This window comes from Mus caroli, chromosome 2, assembly GCF_900094665.2.
Source record: "Mus caroli chromosome 2, CAROLI_EIJ_v1.1, whole genome shotgun sequence".
Classification (NCBI taxonomy): Eukaryota; Metazoa; Chordata; class Mammalia; order Rodentia; family Muridae; genus Mus; species Mus caroli.
Window position 1 is genome coordinate 104,681,583 of NC_034571.1, and position 18,945 is coordinate 104,700,527.

The 18,945-nt window shown below is 36.4% G+C and overlaps 1 protein-coding gene across 1 annotated transcript; it reads left to right on the forward strand.

Moving 5' to 3' along the window:
* The first annotated feature begins 14,723 nt into the window (after positions 1-14,723).
* LOC110289828 (olfactory receptor 4K3-like) lies at positions 14,724-18,426 on the forward strand. The gene is made up of 2 exons (XM_021156223.1): positions 14,724-14,766; positions 17,474-18,426. Exon 2 carries the CDS (start codon positions 17,488-17,490, stop codon positions 18,424-18,426), a length of 939 nt encoding a protein of 312 aa, XP_021011882.1. The 5' UTR covers positions 14,724-14,766; positions 17,474-17,487.
* The last annotated feature ends 519 nt before the right edge of the window (positions 18,427-18,945 follow it).

The following is an 18,945-nucleotide window of genomic DNA, read 5'->3' on the forward strand; positions in this document are numbered from 1 at the left end:
AATTTTATGATTTCTGTGCTCAATTTTTAATACACTTATCTTTAAAATATTTGGTTGACGGGAATATTTGTACAATGCTAGCTTTAATGTTTTATGGAATATCTGACAAAAATTGATGATATTCTGATGTAGAAATGAGAACTCCTGGAATGGGGGAGGTTAAAAAAAACATATTAATTGGCCACTAAACTTGAAAAAGACAAAGAACAGTATTTCAACACAACTCAGAATGAATATTTGTAAAAGGACTTACCATCACAATTTTCTCTCTGGTCAAAGTTTCTTCCCACCCGATGTGTGCTTATGAAGACATGATGTTTAGGAGAGACATTTTTCTCCTCTGCCTGACCAATCTTTCTTCCTGAAATTGTCCCTCGGGTGTCCAATATCACATATTTTGTGTTCTGAACATAATGAGAACTTTGGAAATAATTATCTTGGACATCTCTTGGGGATTTCTCTGTTAGGACTGATACTGAGTGCTGCATGTCTGAGACAATAAAAAATAGGACAAGTAAAACCCTCCTGGTGCTCATCCCAATATTGATTATGTTAGTCAACTTTCCAAAACTATTCTCTTCATCAAGATGGGATAAAGAGAAGCTTAATGCTGCCTGATTTCTTCCTGTATGCATATAATCAAAGGAACTCAAAAAACTTTTATACTTACAAGACCAATTACTAAAGGTGTGAGATATTACCATTAAAAAAAATCCTCTGACCATAATTTCCTAATGCATGCAATCTGTGCCACGCCTTGGTCACATAAGTGATGTATTTCCGTGTGCTCTGTAACTGTTTGTAATGTTGAATTGTTTGTAATTGTTTGTAATGTTGAAGTTTAGAAACATCAGGTTATGAAAATTATTTTGAAAAGTATACTCTATGTTTATTGTGTATGTGTCTATGTGAATCTGTGATACAGTATATATGGAGGAAAGTATGATGGTCACTCTGTTAATTCTCTCCTAGTTTTACCAATTTTCTAGTGATCCAACTTAAACTATAAGCCTTGCCCAAAAAATATCATTATTGGCGAAAACTTGTCTCTTTTTTTTTAAATTTTGCTTTAGAAAAAAGATAGAGATGCACATTTCAAACATACTAATTTTTATTTTAGATTCAAAACATTACAGCTAAAAGATAAGCCTATATAGAGACAAGTACAGCTAAATGATTAGCCTGCATAGAGAGTGAGGGATAAGGCATAACTCGAATTCAAAGATTGCCAACAACAAGATCCAATGAAATTTTTGCATGAGAATGTCCCACCCAGACACATCATGTACCTGAATACTTCCTTGTCAGTTGGTAGCATTGTTTGAGGTTATGGGTTGATGCAGGAAAAGGTGTATCACTGTGAATGTGTGGATTTTGGTTTTATTTTTTGTTTCTTTACTTATTCACTTTACATCCACTCACTGCCCGACTCTCTGTCACCCTCTCAAAAATCTGTCCTCCCTCTCCCATCTCCTCCTCTTAGCAGATGGGCACACCTTCTTGTGTATCCCCAAAACTGGCACTTCAAGTCTCTAAAATATTAGGTATTTCCTTTCCCACTAAGTCCAGACATGGCTGCCAAGTTAAAAGCATATATCCCAGATACAGGCAACAGCTGTAGGATAGCACCCATTCCAGTTGTTTGGAAGCCACGTAAAGACCAAGCTGCACATCTGCTACATCTGTTTGGGGTGGCCTATGTGAAGCCTGTTCATGTTTGTTTGGTTGGTCAGACTCTGAGAGCCCCAAAGGCCTCGGATAGTTGACTCTTTTGTTTTCCTGTGGAGTTTCTATCCTATTTGGGATAACGTTAAGGATTGGTGCTCTCCCATGGGATGGGTCTCAAGTTGGAGTAGTTATGGCTTGCCATTCCCTTGGCTTTATTCCTAATAACCAAAAATTGGAAAGCATCTAGATTCTCCTCAACTGAAGAATGGATAAAGAAAATGAGGTACATCAACACAATAGAATATTATTCAGCTATTAAAAATGAAGATGTCATGAATTTTGCAAGCAAATGGATGGAACTTGAGATATCATCCTCAGTGAGGTAACCAAGTTCCAAAATTACATGTATGCTATGCACTTACATATAAGTGGATATTAGCCATAAAATACAGGTACCATGGTATAATCCACAGACCCAAAGAAGTAAACAAAAAGGAAGGCACAAGTGAGGATGCTTGAAGGGGGAATAAAATTGTCATAAGAGGTAGATGGAGGAAGGGAACTGGGAGGAAGGGGGAACAGGGAGAAGAAATGGGGGTTAAAGATCATGTGTAGGGAAGAACAGGCAAGAAGACTAGATGGTCGCAAAAATGAATGGAAATCTGAAGCTGATGGAAGTGAGGAGGTGAGCAGAATCTCCAGGAGGAGACAGAGACCCTGAGAAGCAGTGGGGTGATGTTAGCTGTGACTCAAGAGGTTGGGAAAGTGGAACTAGAAGAGGCCACCTCCTGTAACCAGGAAGCAACTCCAGTGGAGCTATAGAGACACCAACCCACCCAAAACTTTCAATCCGAAATTTATCCTGTCTACACAAAATGCAGGCAAGGGGGAATCAAACAGAGGGAGTGGGTTTTAAGAGATAAAATATGAAGCCTCTTCAGATTTATGAACTTGGCTTCACCTTTTGCTTGTAGGAATGAGAGCTCTTTGCTTCCTGTTGCTGCCACCAACCCTGCCACTTGTAGCCATGCTTCTTATCCATTAAGGTTCATATCTTTCTGGAACAATCAACCCAAATCAACTCTTCCTTCTAATAAGTAAAGAAATAAATAATAAAATATTTATTTTATTAAATAAGTAATTAAAGCATTAATAACTAAATTTATAATTAAATTAGTAAGATACAACAATATTAACCAACCAGTACCCCCAGAGCTCCCAGGGACTAAACCACCAACCAAAGAGTACACATAATGGGACCCATAGCTCCAGCTGCACATGTAGCAGAGGATGGCCTTGTTTGGTATCAATGGGAAGAGAGGACCTTGTCCTGAGAAGGCTCTATGCCTCAGTGTAGGGGAATGCCAGAACAGGGAAGCAGGAGTAGATGGATTGGTGAGCCAGGGGAGGGGGAATTGGATTGGTGATTTTCGAGGGGAAACCTCGAAAGGGGATGACATTTGAAATGTAAATAAAGAAATCATTTAATAAAAAATAAGAAATAAAACAAACCAATAAATAATGTTAAAATTTAAGAAATGTTGGTATATACATTCAACAATGAAGAAATCATCCCAGCGATAATAATGAAAGAAATGCTTAAGCCATGGTATTATCAATTGTCTATTTGGGTGAAACAAGTGTGTATTTGTTAATATGTTACCAGTATGTGCATATGTAAGGTTGATGGAGTTCAGTAGTGTGTTTCCTTCTATTCTTCTGTGCTTAATATAACAGTGATTATAAGATTATAACAATTTAACTTCTTTTAAAACATTTTAAATTTTTTTATTATTTATTTATTTTTGGATGTCCTTTTTATTATTAGATATTTTCATCACTTACATTTCAAATGCTATCCTGAAAAGTCCCCTATACCCTCCCCCTACACTGCTCCCCAACCCACCCACTCCTGCTTCCTGACTCTGGCATTCCCCTGTACTGGGGCATATAAAGTTTGCAAGTCCAATGGGCCTCTCTTTACATTGATGGCCAACTTGGCCATCTTCTGCTATATACACAACTGGAGACAAAAGCTCTGGGGGTACTGGTTAGTTCATATTATTCCTCCTATAGGGTTGCAGACCCCTTCAGCTCCTTGGGTAGTTTCTCTAGCTCCTCCATTGGGGGCTCTGTGTTCCATCCAATAGATGACTCTGAGCATTCACTTCTGTAATTGCCAGACATTGGCATAGCCTCACAATAGACAGCTATATCAGGGTCCTGTCAGCAAAATCTTGCCAGCATATGCAATAGTGTCTGCATTTGGTGGCTGAGTATGGGATGGATCCCATGGTGGGGAAGTCTCTGGATGGTCCATCGCCAATCTCAGCTCCAAACTTTGTCTCTGTAACTCCTTGCATAGGCATTGTGTTCCCTATTATAAGGAAAAATGAAGAATCCACATTTTGGTCTTTATTTTTCTTGATTTCCATGTGTTTTCCAAATTGTATCTTGGGTATTCTGAGTTTCTGGGCTAATATCCACTTATCAGTGAGTGCATATCATGTGAGTTCTTTTGTGACTGGGTTACCTCACTCAGGATGATGTCCTCCAGATCTATCCATTTGCCTAAGAATTTCATAAATTCATTATTTTTTTATAGCTGAGTAGTACTCCATTCTCTAAATATACCACATTTTCTGTATCCATTCTTCTGTTGAGGAGCATCTGGGTTATTTCCAGCTGCTGGCTTTTATAAATAAGGCTGCTATGAACGTAGTGGAGCATGTGTCCTTATTATACATTGGAACATCATCTGGGTATATGCCCAGGGGAGGAATTGCTGGATCTTCAGGTAGTACTGTGTCCAATTTTATGAGGGATCACCAGACTGATTTCCAGAGTGGTTGTACAAGCTTGTGATCCCACCAGCAATGGAGGAATGTTCCTCTTTCTCCACATCCTCTCCAGCATCTCCTGTCACATGAATTTTTGATCTTAGTCATTCTAACTACTTTGATGTTGAATCTCAGGGTTGTTTTGATTGCATTTCTCTGATGACTAAGGATGTTGAACATTTTTTTCAAGTGCTTCTCAGTCCTTCAGTGCTCCTCAGTTGAGAATTCTTTGTTTTGCTCTGTACACCATTTTTAAATGGGATTATTTGCATTTATGGAGTCCAGCTTCTAGATTTCTTTATACATATTGGATATTATTCCCCTATCTGATTCAGGATTGGTAAAGATCCTTTCCCAATCTGTTGGTGGCCTTTTTGTCTTATTGACAGTGTCCTTTGCCTTACAGAAGCTTTGCAATTTTATGAGGTTCCATTTGATCTTGATTCTTGATCTTACAGCACAAGACATTTCTTTTCTGTTCAGGAATTTTTCTGCTGTGCCCATATATTCGAGTCTTTTCCCCACTTTCACCTCTATAAGTTTCAGTGTTTCTGGTTTTCTGTGGAGTTCTTTGATCCACTTAGACTTGAACTTTGTACAAGGAAATAAGAATGGATCAATTCATATTCTTCTACATGAAATCGCCAGTTGTGCTAGCAGCATTTGTTGAAAATGCTGTCTTTTTTCCACTGGATGGTTTTAGCTCCCTTTTCAAAGATCAAGTGACCACAGGTGTGTGGGCTCATTTCTGTGTCTTCAATTCTATTCCATTGATCTACCTGTCTGTCGCTGTAGCAGTACCATGCTGTTTTTATAACAATTGCTCTGTAGTACAGCTTAAGGTCAGGCATGGCGATTCCCCAGAGGGGTTTTTTTTTTTTTTATCATTGAGAATAGTTTTGCTATCCTAGGTTTTTTGTTATTCCAGATAAATTTGCACTTTTTCCTTTCTAACTCCTTGAAGAATTGAGTTGGAATTTTGATGAGGGTTGCATTGAATCTGTAGGTTGCTTTCGACAATTTAGATATTTTTACTAGATTAATCTTGCCAATCCATGAGCATGAGAGATCTTTCCATCTTCTGAGATCTTCTTCAAATTCTTTCTTCAGAGACTTGAAGTTCTTATCATACAGATCTTTCAATTCCTTAGTTAGAGTCACACTAAGTTATTTTATATTATTTGTGACTATTGTGAAGGGTGTTGTTTTCCTCATTTCTTTCTCAGCCTGTTTATCCTTTGTGTAGAGAAAGGCCACGGATTTGTTTGAATTAATTTTATATCCAGCTAGTGCATGAAGGTTTTTATCAGGTTTAGTAGTTCTCTGGTGGAATTTTTAGGGCCACTTATATATACTATGATATCATCTGCAAATAGTGATATTTTGACTTCTTCCTTTCCAATTTGTATCCCCTTACGTTCTTTTGTTGTCTAATTGTTCTGGCTAGGACTTAGAGTACTATATTGAATAGGTAGGCAGAAAGTAGGCAGCCTTGTCTAGTCCCTGATTTTAGTGGGATTGCTTCAAGTTTCTCTCCATTTAATTTGATGTTGGCTACTGGTTTGTAGTATATTGCTTATATTATGTTTAGTTATTGGCCTTGAATTGCTCATCTTTCCATGAGTTTTATCATGAAGGGGTTTGGATTTTGTCAAATGCTTTCTCAGCATCTAATTTGATGATCATGTGGTTTTTGTCTTTGAGTTTGTTTATATAGTGGATTACTTTGATGGATTTGCATATATTAAACCATCCCTCTATCCCTTGGAAGAATACTAGTTGATACTGAATTCTTTTTTAGATATATATGGCAGACTACATTACTTATTAGTAGAAAGTTCCCTCACACAATCACTAAGAATAATAGCAGAGTTATTCCCGTATGTAGAAATTTACAATGACCTAGGAAGAAGGAAGGTTGTGGTCTAAGAAGGAACTAGAGTAAATACTTAGAACTATAGATAGATAAGCCACTCCCATACACAGGAATTTAATGGCCTGGGGGTAAGATGGACTATACAATAGACTAGAATTGGAACTATGGCAAGGGCATGAAGCTCTTGCCCTGGACTTCAAATATTAAGCTGACCTTATGTGGGGCTGCTTTTGGTCCCAGTTGTTAACATTGATTTTTTTTTTTTCTCAGTTGGTTCCTGTTAACTTTTTGTATGCATTCCTCTGTTTTGTGTAAAAGTCACTTATAAGACTGGTGCTCACTTTGAGAAAAATTACATTCAGATACAGCATACTCCCTTGTGTCTGTCTCTATTTGTCACCCTTTTCATTACCAACTCCTTGCCCACCTGTCCAGAACTCTGATATCTCCCGCGGATTGAGGGAAGCCAACTGAGGCTGGTCCACAGCATTAATGACTCCTTCTATTTCTTTAGGGGATATGGAGCTGTTTTGATGGTTAATCTGATCCTGATTTAACTTTGGTACCTGGTATCTGTCTAGGAAATTGTCCATTTCATCCAGATTTTTCAGTTTCTTAGAGTGTAGCTTTTTGTAATAGGATCTGATGATGCTTTGGATTTCCTCAGGTTCTGTTGTTATGTCTCCCTTTTCATTTCTGATTTTGTTAATTAGGATACTGTCACTGTGCCCTCTGGTGAGTCTGGATAAGGTTTTATCTATCTTGTTGATTTTCTCAAAGCATCAGCTCCTCATTTGGTTGATTCTTTGAATAGTTCTTTTGTTTCCACTTGGTTGATTTTGCCCCTGAGTTTAATTATTTCCTGTCTACTCCTCTTGGGTGAATTTGCTTCCTTTTGTTCTAGAGATTTTAGGTGTGTTGTCATGCTGCTAGTTTATGCTCTCTCTACTTTCTTTTTGGAGGCACTCAGAGCTATGAGTTTTCCTCTTAGTACTGCTTTCATTGTGTCCAATAAGTTAGGTATATTGTGGATTAAATGACATTAAACTCTAAAAAGTCTTTAATTTCTTTCTTTATTTTTTCCTTGTCCAACTTATCATTGAGTAGAGTGTTGTTCAGCATCCACGTCAACGTTGGCTTTCTATTATGTATGTTGTTATTGAATATCAGCCTTATTCCGTTGTGATCTGATAAGATGCATAGGATAATATCAATATTTTTGGATCTGTTGAGGTCTGTTTTGTGACCAATTATATGGTAAGTTTTGGAGAAGGGGCCATGAGGGCCTTTTATTTTAGGATAAAATGTTCTGTAGATATCTGTTAAATCCAGTTGTTTCATAACTTCCGTTAGTTTCAATGTGCCTCTGTTTAGTTTCTGCTTCCATGATCTGTCTATTGATGAGAGTGGGCTGTTGAAGTCTCCCACTATTATTGTGTGAGGTGCAATGTGTGCTTTGAGCTTTATTAAAGTTTCCTTAATGAATGTGGATATCCCTGCATTTGGAGCATAGATATTCAGAATTGAGAGTTCATCTTGGAAGATTTTACCTTTGATGAGTATGAAATGCCCCTCCTTGTCTTTTTGATAACTTTGGGTTGGAAGTCAACTTTATTCGATATTAGAATGACTACTCCACCTTGTTTCTTCAGACCATTTGCTTGGAAAATTGTTTTCCAGCCTTTTACGCTGAGGTAGTATCTGTCTTTGTCCCTGAGGTGGGTTTCCTGTATACAGCAAAAAGTTGGGTCCTGTTTATGTAGCCAGTCTGTTAGTCTATGTCTTTTCATTGGGGAATTGAGTCCATTGATATTAAGAGATATTAAGGGAAAGTAATTCTTGCTTCTTGTTATTTTTGTTGTTAGAGTTGGAATTCTGTTCTTGTGGCTGTCTTTTTTTTTTTTTAGGTTTGTTGAAGGATTACTTTCTTACTTTTTCTATGGCATAATTTCCATCATTGTATTGGTGTTTTCCCTTTATTATCCTCTGAAAGGCTGGATTCCTGGAAAGATATTGTGTGAATTTGGTTTTGTCATGGAATACTTTGGTTTTTCCATCTATGGTAATTGAGAGTTTTGCTGGGTATAGTAGCCTGGGCTGGCATTTGTGCTGTCTTAGGGTCGGGATAACATCTGTCCAGAATCTTCTGGCTTTCATAGTCTCTGGTGAGAAGTCTGGTGTAATTCTAATAGGTCTGCCTTTATATGTTACTTGACCTTTTCCCCTTACTGCTTTTAATATTCTATCTTTATTTAGTGCATTTGTTGTTCTGATCATTAGGTGTTGAGAGGAATTTCTTTTCTGGTCCAGTCTATTTGGAGTTCTGTAGGCTTCTTTTTATGTTCATGGGTATCTCTTTCTTTAAGTTAGGGAAGTTTCCTTCTATAATTTTGTTGAAGATATTTACTGGTCCTTTAAGTTGAAAATCTTCTTTCTCATATATAGCAATTATCCTAAGGTTTGGTCTTCTCATTTTATCCTGGATTTTCTGGATGTTTTGACTTAGGATTTTTTGTATTTTGCATTTTCTTTGATTGTTGTGTCCATGTCCTCTATGGAATCTTCTGTACTTGAAATTCTCGCTTCCATCTCTTATATTATGTTGCTGATGCTTGCATCTATGGTTCCTGATTTCTTTCCTAGGTTTCTATCTCCAGAGTTGTCTCCCTTTGGATTTTCTTCATTGTTTCTTCATTCCATTTTTAGTTCTTGGATGGTTTTGTTCAATTCCATCACCTGTTTGATTGTGTTTTCCTGTAATTTTTAAGGGATTTTTGTGTTTCCTCTTTAAATACTCCTACCTGTTTAGCATTGTTTTCCTGTAATTCTTTGAGGGATTTTTGTGCTTTCTCTTTAAGGTCTTCTACCTGTTTAGCAGTGTTCTCCCATATTGCTTTAAGTGAGTTGTTAATTTCCTTCTTAAAATCCTCTACCAGCATGATGAGATATGATTTTACACCCAAAATTTGCTTTTCGAGTGTGTTGTATATCCAGGACTGGCTGTGGTGGGCGTTCTAGAAGGTTCTGATAATGCAGAGTAGTCTTTGTTTCTGTTAGTACGATTCTTTCGTTTGCCTTTTGCCATCTGGTAATCTCTGATGTTAGATGTTCTAGCTGTCTCTGGGGCTGGAGCTTGTTCCTCCTGTGATTCTGTTAGCCTCTGGGAGTCCCTGGGATTCCCAATGGTCAGAGCTGTCTCTTCCCTATTTCAGGAAAGGTGCCCACAGGTCTGGGTCTCAGCTCTGCCTCCTGGCTGAAGATGAAGGCCCAAAGGGACCCTATCCAAGAAGCTCTGTCACTTCTGTGGCCCATGTGCTCTCCTGCTGTGACTGGTCTCTTAGAGACCTGAGATACAAGATGGCGCTCTCACCTGAGACCTGGGGTCAGAGCCCTCTCTGGAGGCTGACTCTCCTAGTGATCCTTAGATCCTGGGTGTGTTAGAGCGCCTGCGGCATGGAGAGTCCTCTGGGGACCTTGGGACTGTCTGCTGAGTTTGCACCCAAGGTGTCACGGGGCTGGCGCTGACCGGAAGGAACCCCAGATGCTGGTCAGGAGGGTTTCCTGTGTCCTTGTTCCTGCTTGAACAGGCCACTCCCAACTGTTTTGGAACAGATGTTTCATGTTCCACTCACCAGTGATCCCAAGATCCTGGGTGTGCTAGGGCTCCTGCAGTGTGGATAGTACTCAAGGGACCGTGAGAACATCCACCGAATTTGTGCCCAAGGTGGCGTGGGGCTGGTGCTGACCGGAACTTTTTCCAACTTTTAACATATTTACCTCCCAGCTCTCCTCTTCCTCATCTCTTCTCACCCAACTTTGACATTGCTTTTGCCTTCTTTCTCCATTGAGTCCAGTTTGCATTGCCCAGTTATTCTTGGTAATAAGGACTGCCCTGATGTGTGGTCAGCTTACTGTGGATCATGTCACTAAAGGAAAGTATCTGCCCTGACCCCAGTGAGTGATGGAATTTTATGCCCCCCTTCCCACTTCTGGCTAGAACTTCTACAGGTTTCATGCAACCTGAAATATTTATAAGACCCTGGTGACCTATCCACCAAAATTAATGACATTGAGACCTCTTAATATTTTAAGGTTTAAGTCGTAGCTAAGCAGACTCTCAACTAACTCTTCTAAGTTAACACAATCATCTAGTTGCTACCTGCTATACCATTAGCCAAAATGTCCTGGCCAGTAGTTACTTTGCTTTCCTCCCATGTCTCCTTGAGAAATGATCCTCCTTATTTTTCTTCCCAGACTCCCTTTCTCCCCCACTGGTAGTCCAGAGTTCCACTTCCTATGTGTATTAGTCAGGGTTTTACTGCTGTGAACAGACACCATGACCAAGGCAAGTCTTATAAAAAAACAACATTTAATTGGGGATGGCTTACAGGTTCAGAGGTTCAGTCCATTATTATCAAGGTGGGAGCATGGCAGTATCCAGGCAGGCATGGCACAGGAGGAACTGAGAGTTCTCTGTCTTCATCCAAAGGCTGCTAGTGGAAGACTGACTTCCAGGCAACTAGGGTGAGGCTCTTATAACCACACCCACAGTGACACACCCATTCCAACCAGGTCACACCTATTCCAACAAGGCCACACCTTCAGATGGTACAACTCCCTGGTCCAAGGATATACAAACCATCACACTATGCTAGCTATTCATTGTCAGCTCAACAACCAATCAGCAGTGAGATAGCTTTGATACAACTCTTAAACAGTCTATAGATAGATGGTAGTGTGAAAATTTCTTTAGGATTTAAAAACAGGACTCTGGTAATGGGTCAAGTAATGACAATATCAGAACCTGTTGGCATTTTGCTCACTGCTCTATCAGCAATTAATAATCAAATATATAGTGACACACAATAAAATGTGAATGAGGGTCACCTCTACATATGTGAGTACTTACGTGTACCTGCCCTGCTGTATTTGGAGACCAGTTCCCTCAGTGCTATCAACCACCTCCAGCTTTATGCACTTATCCATGGAAAATTAAACTGATTATCGTGACTGTGATAGGCAATTCTATAAAAATTTGACCATGAAGATATCTCTTCAACACATAAATCTCAACAACTGCAGATGTATATATACTTGGAAGCAGCATGGCTGGCTTACCGATTAGCTACATTTTTTACTTTTATAAAACCTACATATCATTTTCCATTACTGTCCTAATACTTTTGTTTCCCATCAGTCAGATAAATGTCTCATTTTGCAATAGACAAATAGGCATGAAAACTTAGAGTTCACTTTTTAAAAATAAAATTAACATGCTCTCAGCTGCAAAAGTAAAGAGATTCAAGTATATTCAACCCAAAGGGAAGAGAAGACATTATTACACTGAATAGTAATAATGATATTGATGACAATGATGATATAATTATAACAATTATAATTACACTAATAAAAATCATCAGATTTTTATATATAATACCTGCCAATGGAGTGAATAATATACAGGAAATGAGAGGTTCCTAGAAACACAAGTAAAATTATGAGAAATTTTAGGATAATATTTCTGTTGTGTAAAAAATATACTGTAAAACTGATATACAGGGATTCTGTATGTATCCTTGAAAAATATAGACTTTAAGCAAGATTATTGCTTAATCCCAGCACTCAGGAGGCAGAGGCAGGCGGATTTCTGAGTTCGAGGCCAGCCTGGTCTACAAAGTGAGTGCCAGGACAGCCGGGGCTACACAGAGAAACCCTGTCTCTTAATCATTAAAAAAAAAAAAAAAAGAACTCTAGAAACCACAAACAATTGCTTTTCCCCTGTCTTTGGAAGACTCCATACTCAAATTTATCCACAAAATAACTTTTTTATGATAGGTAACCCTTTGCAAGAATTAATTTTTATTTAGCACTAGAGATATACTGAAGTGATTTAAATTGTGATTTGAGAATNAAAAAAAAAAAAAAAAAATGAACTCTAGAAAGAGGAATAATACTGACTGACTTAAAAATATTCTCTAAGGGAACAAAGAGATAGATAAGCCATTAAGCCTAGGAACAGAATCAAAGTGACAAAACATACTATCAGTAGCAATAGTACTATTCTAGAATCATACATAGATAGATACATAGATAGATAGATAGATAGATAGATAGATAGATAGATAGATAGATAGATAGATGATATATATATAGATAGAAAAGTACTATTCTAGAATCATATATATATAGAATCATATATATATATACACATATATATACATATATACATATATATACATATATACATATATATATATATATACATATACAAATAATTTAACTCATTCTGGCCAGCTTATTTTTTAATAATAACAAACAAAACTTATTAATTGGAGAGAAGGGTGTCTTCTATTTAAAAATACTTTTATTAAAAATGTTTTTTATATAAAATATATACTGGCTGGGTTTCTCCTTTGTCCATGCAAATCACACTCTTCCTTTCTCTCTCATTAGAAAACTAGCAAGCATCTAAACAATAATAATAATAAATTGTAGTGATAAAAATAAAATAAGATAAAAACAAACAGAATAGGACAAAACAATGACAAAAAAATAAGAAAAAGAAAAAGGGAAAAAGCCAACACACACACACACACACACACACACACATACACACACACAAATTGACCCTGAGGCACACACACAGAAATCTCCCCCCCAAAAACCCCCACAAAATCTGAAAACATAATGCATAACAAAAGACCAGTAAGGTCTGAAAAATGTTCTGGCAAACATACAATAACAATAATAATAATAAATATACTTCAAAAAATATACTTCAAAAATAACATTGAGTTGATTTGTGTTTACCATCTAGTGTTAGGTATGGAGCCTATCCTTAAGTGTGTTTGCATACCAAGTGAGACTCCACTAGAGAAAATTATTTTTTTCCTGGGTGAGTGTTTTGAAATAGCTTATGTATTGGGTGGGGGCTTGTGTTCACTAACTTTCTCAGAACTGGAAAATACATAGCTTAGAACTGAACAGATCTTGTGCATGATACCTTAAAGTCTGTAACTCCATATGTGTCTAAGTTCTATTATGTCTACAAGACCTTGTTTCCTTGGTGTCTTCTGTACCCACTGCCTCTTATAATTTTTACATAGCCTCTTCCCGATACTTCCATGAGCCATGAGGGGAGAGATTATGTAAAGACACACCATTTAGGGCTGAGCATTCAATATTTCCCACTCTCTATGCATTGTCTAATTGTGGGTCTCCATATTTGCTCCAATCTGCTGCAGAAAGAATGACTAAGAAGGACACTGATCTATAAGTATAGCATGCCACTAGGAGTCATTTTATAACTGTATTCTTTTATTAGAGCAGTAGTATTTGGGATTCCCCTAAGTCTTTGATGTCTCTAGTCTTAATTCTTGGCTATATAAGCACTGTCTAAACAAATTAAGAAGTACATGTGACAGTGGCATATATCAAGAAAAGCTTCAGTAGCTACTTTAGTATTAGACAAAGTATGATTCAGAAGTAAGAATATTACTAGAGAGGAAAAGGAGATTAGGTACATGTTGTGTCCGGCAGGGTGACCACATATATGGCTCCAAACAGCAAAGCGGCAGGTTCCAGCAGTGGGCGTGGCAGAACAATTGAGCGGAAAGCTCCACCCCTGAGCAAGCAGGTTTCAGGCTGGGGGAGGGCAGACTACAGGTACAAATAGTCATTAAATTATATATATTAAATAGCTACACAATTTGTTGCAATAAAGCTATTTTAAATATAAGATGTATATATGTTCATGTATATAAACACACACACAAAGTTGAAATAGATCTGTTTAAAATTCATATCAATGTCCTCTTTAAACCGCATGGGGTCTTAATGATTTGAAAATCAAGGACTTACATTCTGACATAGCAAATTATCAGAGAATATAATGATATGACCTCTATATGATCAGCATTGCCTGCCTGTTTGTGGCAACTCTGTCGTGAATTTGAGAACCACTTTACCATGGTCATAAAAAACACACAGCATATGGTTTCTCTTACTGATCAAGTATGAATAAGGTATCACTGTGGGTTTGTTGGCTAAGGAAAAAAATCATATAACTTCACTAATTTTAAATGACTTATTCATACTTTTCAATTGTATCTCTGTTATATTTCATAAATATGCAGTACTTGGTATCATTCTAAACAAAGAAACCCCTAAGAGATGTCCAAAATAATTACCTACGGAGTTCTCTTTTGTTCAGTATGTAGGCTGTGAGTTTTGCCCATGGGACAAAGATTCAAATGCTGAATAAAAACCAGGCCAACAGACAGTGATTTAAAGACGCTCTCCCTACCCTACATAACATGAGTGTATCCACAAGTACACCGCACAGAGGGAGAAAATCTGAGCTATGAGAAAACATTGAGTCTGGTAAGCTAGATCATTTCTCTGATTACTTCTCTAAGACAACTCTGAAAATATATCCATGTATCTATTTTACCAACAACTACCATGATTGAGGTTAAGAATCATTTTTATGCTTTGTTGCAGATTAGAAAATAATACATGTCTTCTTAACTTCTATTATATCTAAAATTCTGTGGTTTATCATCAATTGCTATACCACAAAAAGCATGCCCTCTGAAATGTGCTTATGTGTGCATCAGATCATTTTTATTTTTCTTCTGAACATATAAACAGCATGCAACTATTCTTCTTCACTCCCACTACTGTTTAACAGGATAGAGCCCCTTTACATGGGATATGCTCAGTATGTAGGACAAACTTCAGCACAGAGAGATGTAAAATGGGTCATCAACCTAGTGAGATGTGATGTGACACTTGCATATTACAAGAATGCAATGAAAAAGAATATGAGAAGTAATAAAGCCATCAATGAGCTCAAAAAGAGAATTCCAAAGATGATTAAATGGAGGATTTTGTGTAGGTTCTTCTGGATAAAAAGACATGAAGCCTGAAACAAATGTTATATTCCTTTAAAGGAGCCAGTACTGTAGTATGTCATTTATGCCTACAAATCCATGTTACTCAGTAAGTAAATGTCAACTTACAGAAATTGCCAGCTATAGTCATTTTGAGGAAAAGTCATTACACACAGATAGATAGACAGAGAATAGCTATTGCTTACACAGAATTCAGCTGAAGGGTAAAATCATTACCCATAATTTTGAACACAATATTGTTTAAAGATACACTAAAAAATGAAGAAAGAAAATAATAAAAATTTTAACATACTCTGATTGTGATAAAATGCATAAGTGTTTTCTTTACAAAATTTTATTTTACATATTCATAATATACTATTGAAACAAAGAAATGTTTGTGTCATGGTTATAATGTCAATAGATCATAGTGATTTGGCCAAGTATCACTATTTTTTTAAATGAATGCCAAGTCTATTAAATATATTATATGTAGATAGCTGTTAATAGAGTGATTACCCATTCCACAGTAGTTTAATAAACTCTAATTTTTAAATGTTATGTTTTCTCTTGCTCCAATGTTTCATGAGAAGCCACATAATTACATTTTAATAAATTCCTTTCTCAAGCACACAATATCCTGCCCTTAACTATTATTGTTACAAATTATTCAAGATTGTACAAATGGTATTTTTAGGAAATTTTCACACTGATGAGAAACTAAATTTGGATTGGAATTCAGATGGTTCAGCCTTTACAAATATCACAGACATATTTGTTAAAAATCCAACTATTTTCCTTAGAAAATAGGCATGTCTTTGTTGTAGAAAATAGATTCATTTTTGAGTAAAAAGATTAATCTCTAATATATACATTTGCCAAAGCAAATATTTTACATGATTTATTTCCTTTGTTCCTTAGTGCATGCTTCTGACTTCTCAGAATATGGGAAGGTAAAATAGCATCCTATACAGGGAGGTCAACTTCTTCACTTCATGACCCCAGGGACTTCAAATGATATAACAGGTAGGACACAAAATTTGAAAATAATTCTCAAGGAATTACTGAAGGAAGAGGGGAAATTTGTAAATGTCAGCCCCATTCAGCTTGAGTATTGTTAATATTACCCGTCAATATGTACACTATTATATTTTGATATAAATAATTAGTTTTTAGTGGATGCTCAAATTCACATTACTGCAAAACTAACAGTCAAAGACAAAATTTATTTATTTACATATGTATGTGATATATTATCATCTTTCAAATAATAGCAGTGATCAATAAATAAGTGATACAAGTTGAAGAGAGATTAATAGATAATAGATAAATATACAGTAGATGGATACATATTTTATGATAAGAGGCACAGTGTATTGATTCATTGCTATTTATTGATATCATTAAAAATAAATATGTTCTAATTATAGCCTTAAATTGTATGTAATGTTCAAGTCTGAATGTGAATGGTCCTTCTATTCAATTAATTGATTTCTACATTCATCTGTACTGACAATTTGCTAATGAGCTTAGTTGTCCATGAAAGTTCCCTGATATATTTTAATTTATGTTAAATATGAACACTCTGCTCATACCCCAATTAGTATGAGCTTTAGCATCCTACAACGTATGCTGGAGGTTTTCTCTGAATGGTTGGCACATTTCCTTCAGAAGAGTAAGATAAATATTTAACGTTATAAAATAATATAAAAAACATATTGTAGCTTAAAGAAATCACTAACTATAGTAATAAAAACAGAAAGACTGTAACACGTTTTGTACATTGAAATTCAATGTAATTCATAATCATTTCCCCAAGGATATGAGTTAAATTTTATCATATGGTGGAATGAGTGTTGGCTCCACATTGAGAGTTTGTTTAAATTGAACTAGCGAGTAAGATATCCCTCACAAGGAAAACCAATAATTTGTAACCTCTCACTTGTAACCAATGTTTTTGCATACCATCATACAGAGCATATTTCTGAAACAATGTTCATATAAGTGAAATCTTACCCTTTGCTTCCACAGAAGTTAACAGTGGCTCATGATATTGATAGTAATATTATATTGATAGTAATACCATTCATATTTTGTGAAGATTTCTATTTACATTTATTAAGTCTCAAGTTGAATGCCAAATTCTATAAGCAATTTGTACTACACATACATCCAAAATATTTCTTTCTCTGTAGGTTCTTAGGACAAAATGAATGGAGGAAATGAGTCCACGGTGTCAGAATTTGTACTTTTGGGACTTTTCCGCTCACAGAATCTTCAGGTCTTGCTCTTTGTGATATTTTTGATACTTTATCTGCTCATTCTGTCAGGAAACATTGTCATCATGATCTTAATAACCATTGACCGCCATCTCCATTCCCCTATGTACTTCTTGTTGGCCAACCTGTCTTTTGTTGATATATGGCTTTCCTCAGTTACCACACCAAAAATGGTCATAGACTTTCTCAGGGAACACAAAACCATTTCTTTTGAAGGATGTATGTCCCAGGTCTTCTTTGCCCATTGCATTGCTGCAGGAGAGATGGTGCTGTTGCTGGTAATGGCTTATGACCGCTATGTGGCCATCTGCAAACCTCTCCACTATTTCACAATCATGAACCTGAAAAGATGCACTGGATTGGTGTTGACTTCCTGGACCGTTGGCTTTGTGCATGCCTTGAGCCAGCTTGTAGCAGTTCTGCAGCTACCTCTCTGTGGCCCATTGGAAATAGACAGTTTTTTCTGTGACATGCCACTGGTAATCAAACTAGCCTGCACAGATTCCCATGATTTGGACATTTTAATGAATGCTGACTGTGGGATTGTAGTTGTATCTTGCTTTATTATGTTGCTCATATCCTACACATATATCCTTATCACTGTTCGCAGGAGCTCTAAGGCTGGGGCATCTAAGGCCCTGTCCACATGCACTGCCCACATCACTGTGGTGATGCTGCTTTTTTTGCCCTGCATCTTCATCTATGTTTGGCCCCTCAACATCACCTGGTTGGACAAATTTCTTGCTGTGTTTTATTCTGTTGTTACACCTCTCCTAAATCCAGCCATTTATACACTGAGAAATAAAGAAATAAAAAATGCTCTAAAGAGATTTAAAAGCTATGTTATGAATCACAAGGTAAATACTTAATGCCCAAGAAATCCACCATAAATATTTTAAGATGATATTTCAATGAAATGAGGACAGGTTAAATTTTGGGGTATTTAATTTATAAGTATAATTAGTTACAGTATTTTGACATGTTATAAGTATAATATAATTTTAAAGATTGAAAGTTTTAATCATATAGACCAACAAATTGTTTCTTAAAATTTTCAAAAACTGACAGTTCTTTGGAGAGAATTATTAATAGCTCTTACATGTCTTCAGTAATATGAAGAAGAACCTAAATGTATTCATCAATCTCATAGCTATTTTTGTAAAATTATCTTAAATATTGTTCTAACAACATGAAAATTTTATTCTTATTCTCTACCTTATTAATATCCTACAAACATTTTACTCACCCCTCTGTAAAATGGCAATATCATTTACTTTATTCTAGCTTTCTCCAAAAATATTAAAGGGAGAATATGAAAATTGTGGACAAATAAAGTTTATGAACATCACAAGAAACAGCAGTGGACATTACTTGTTATTAATTTGATT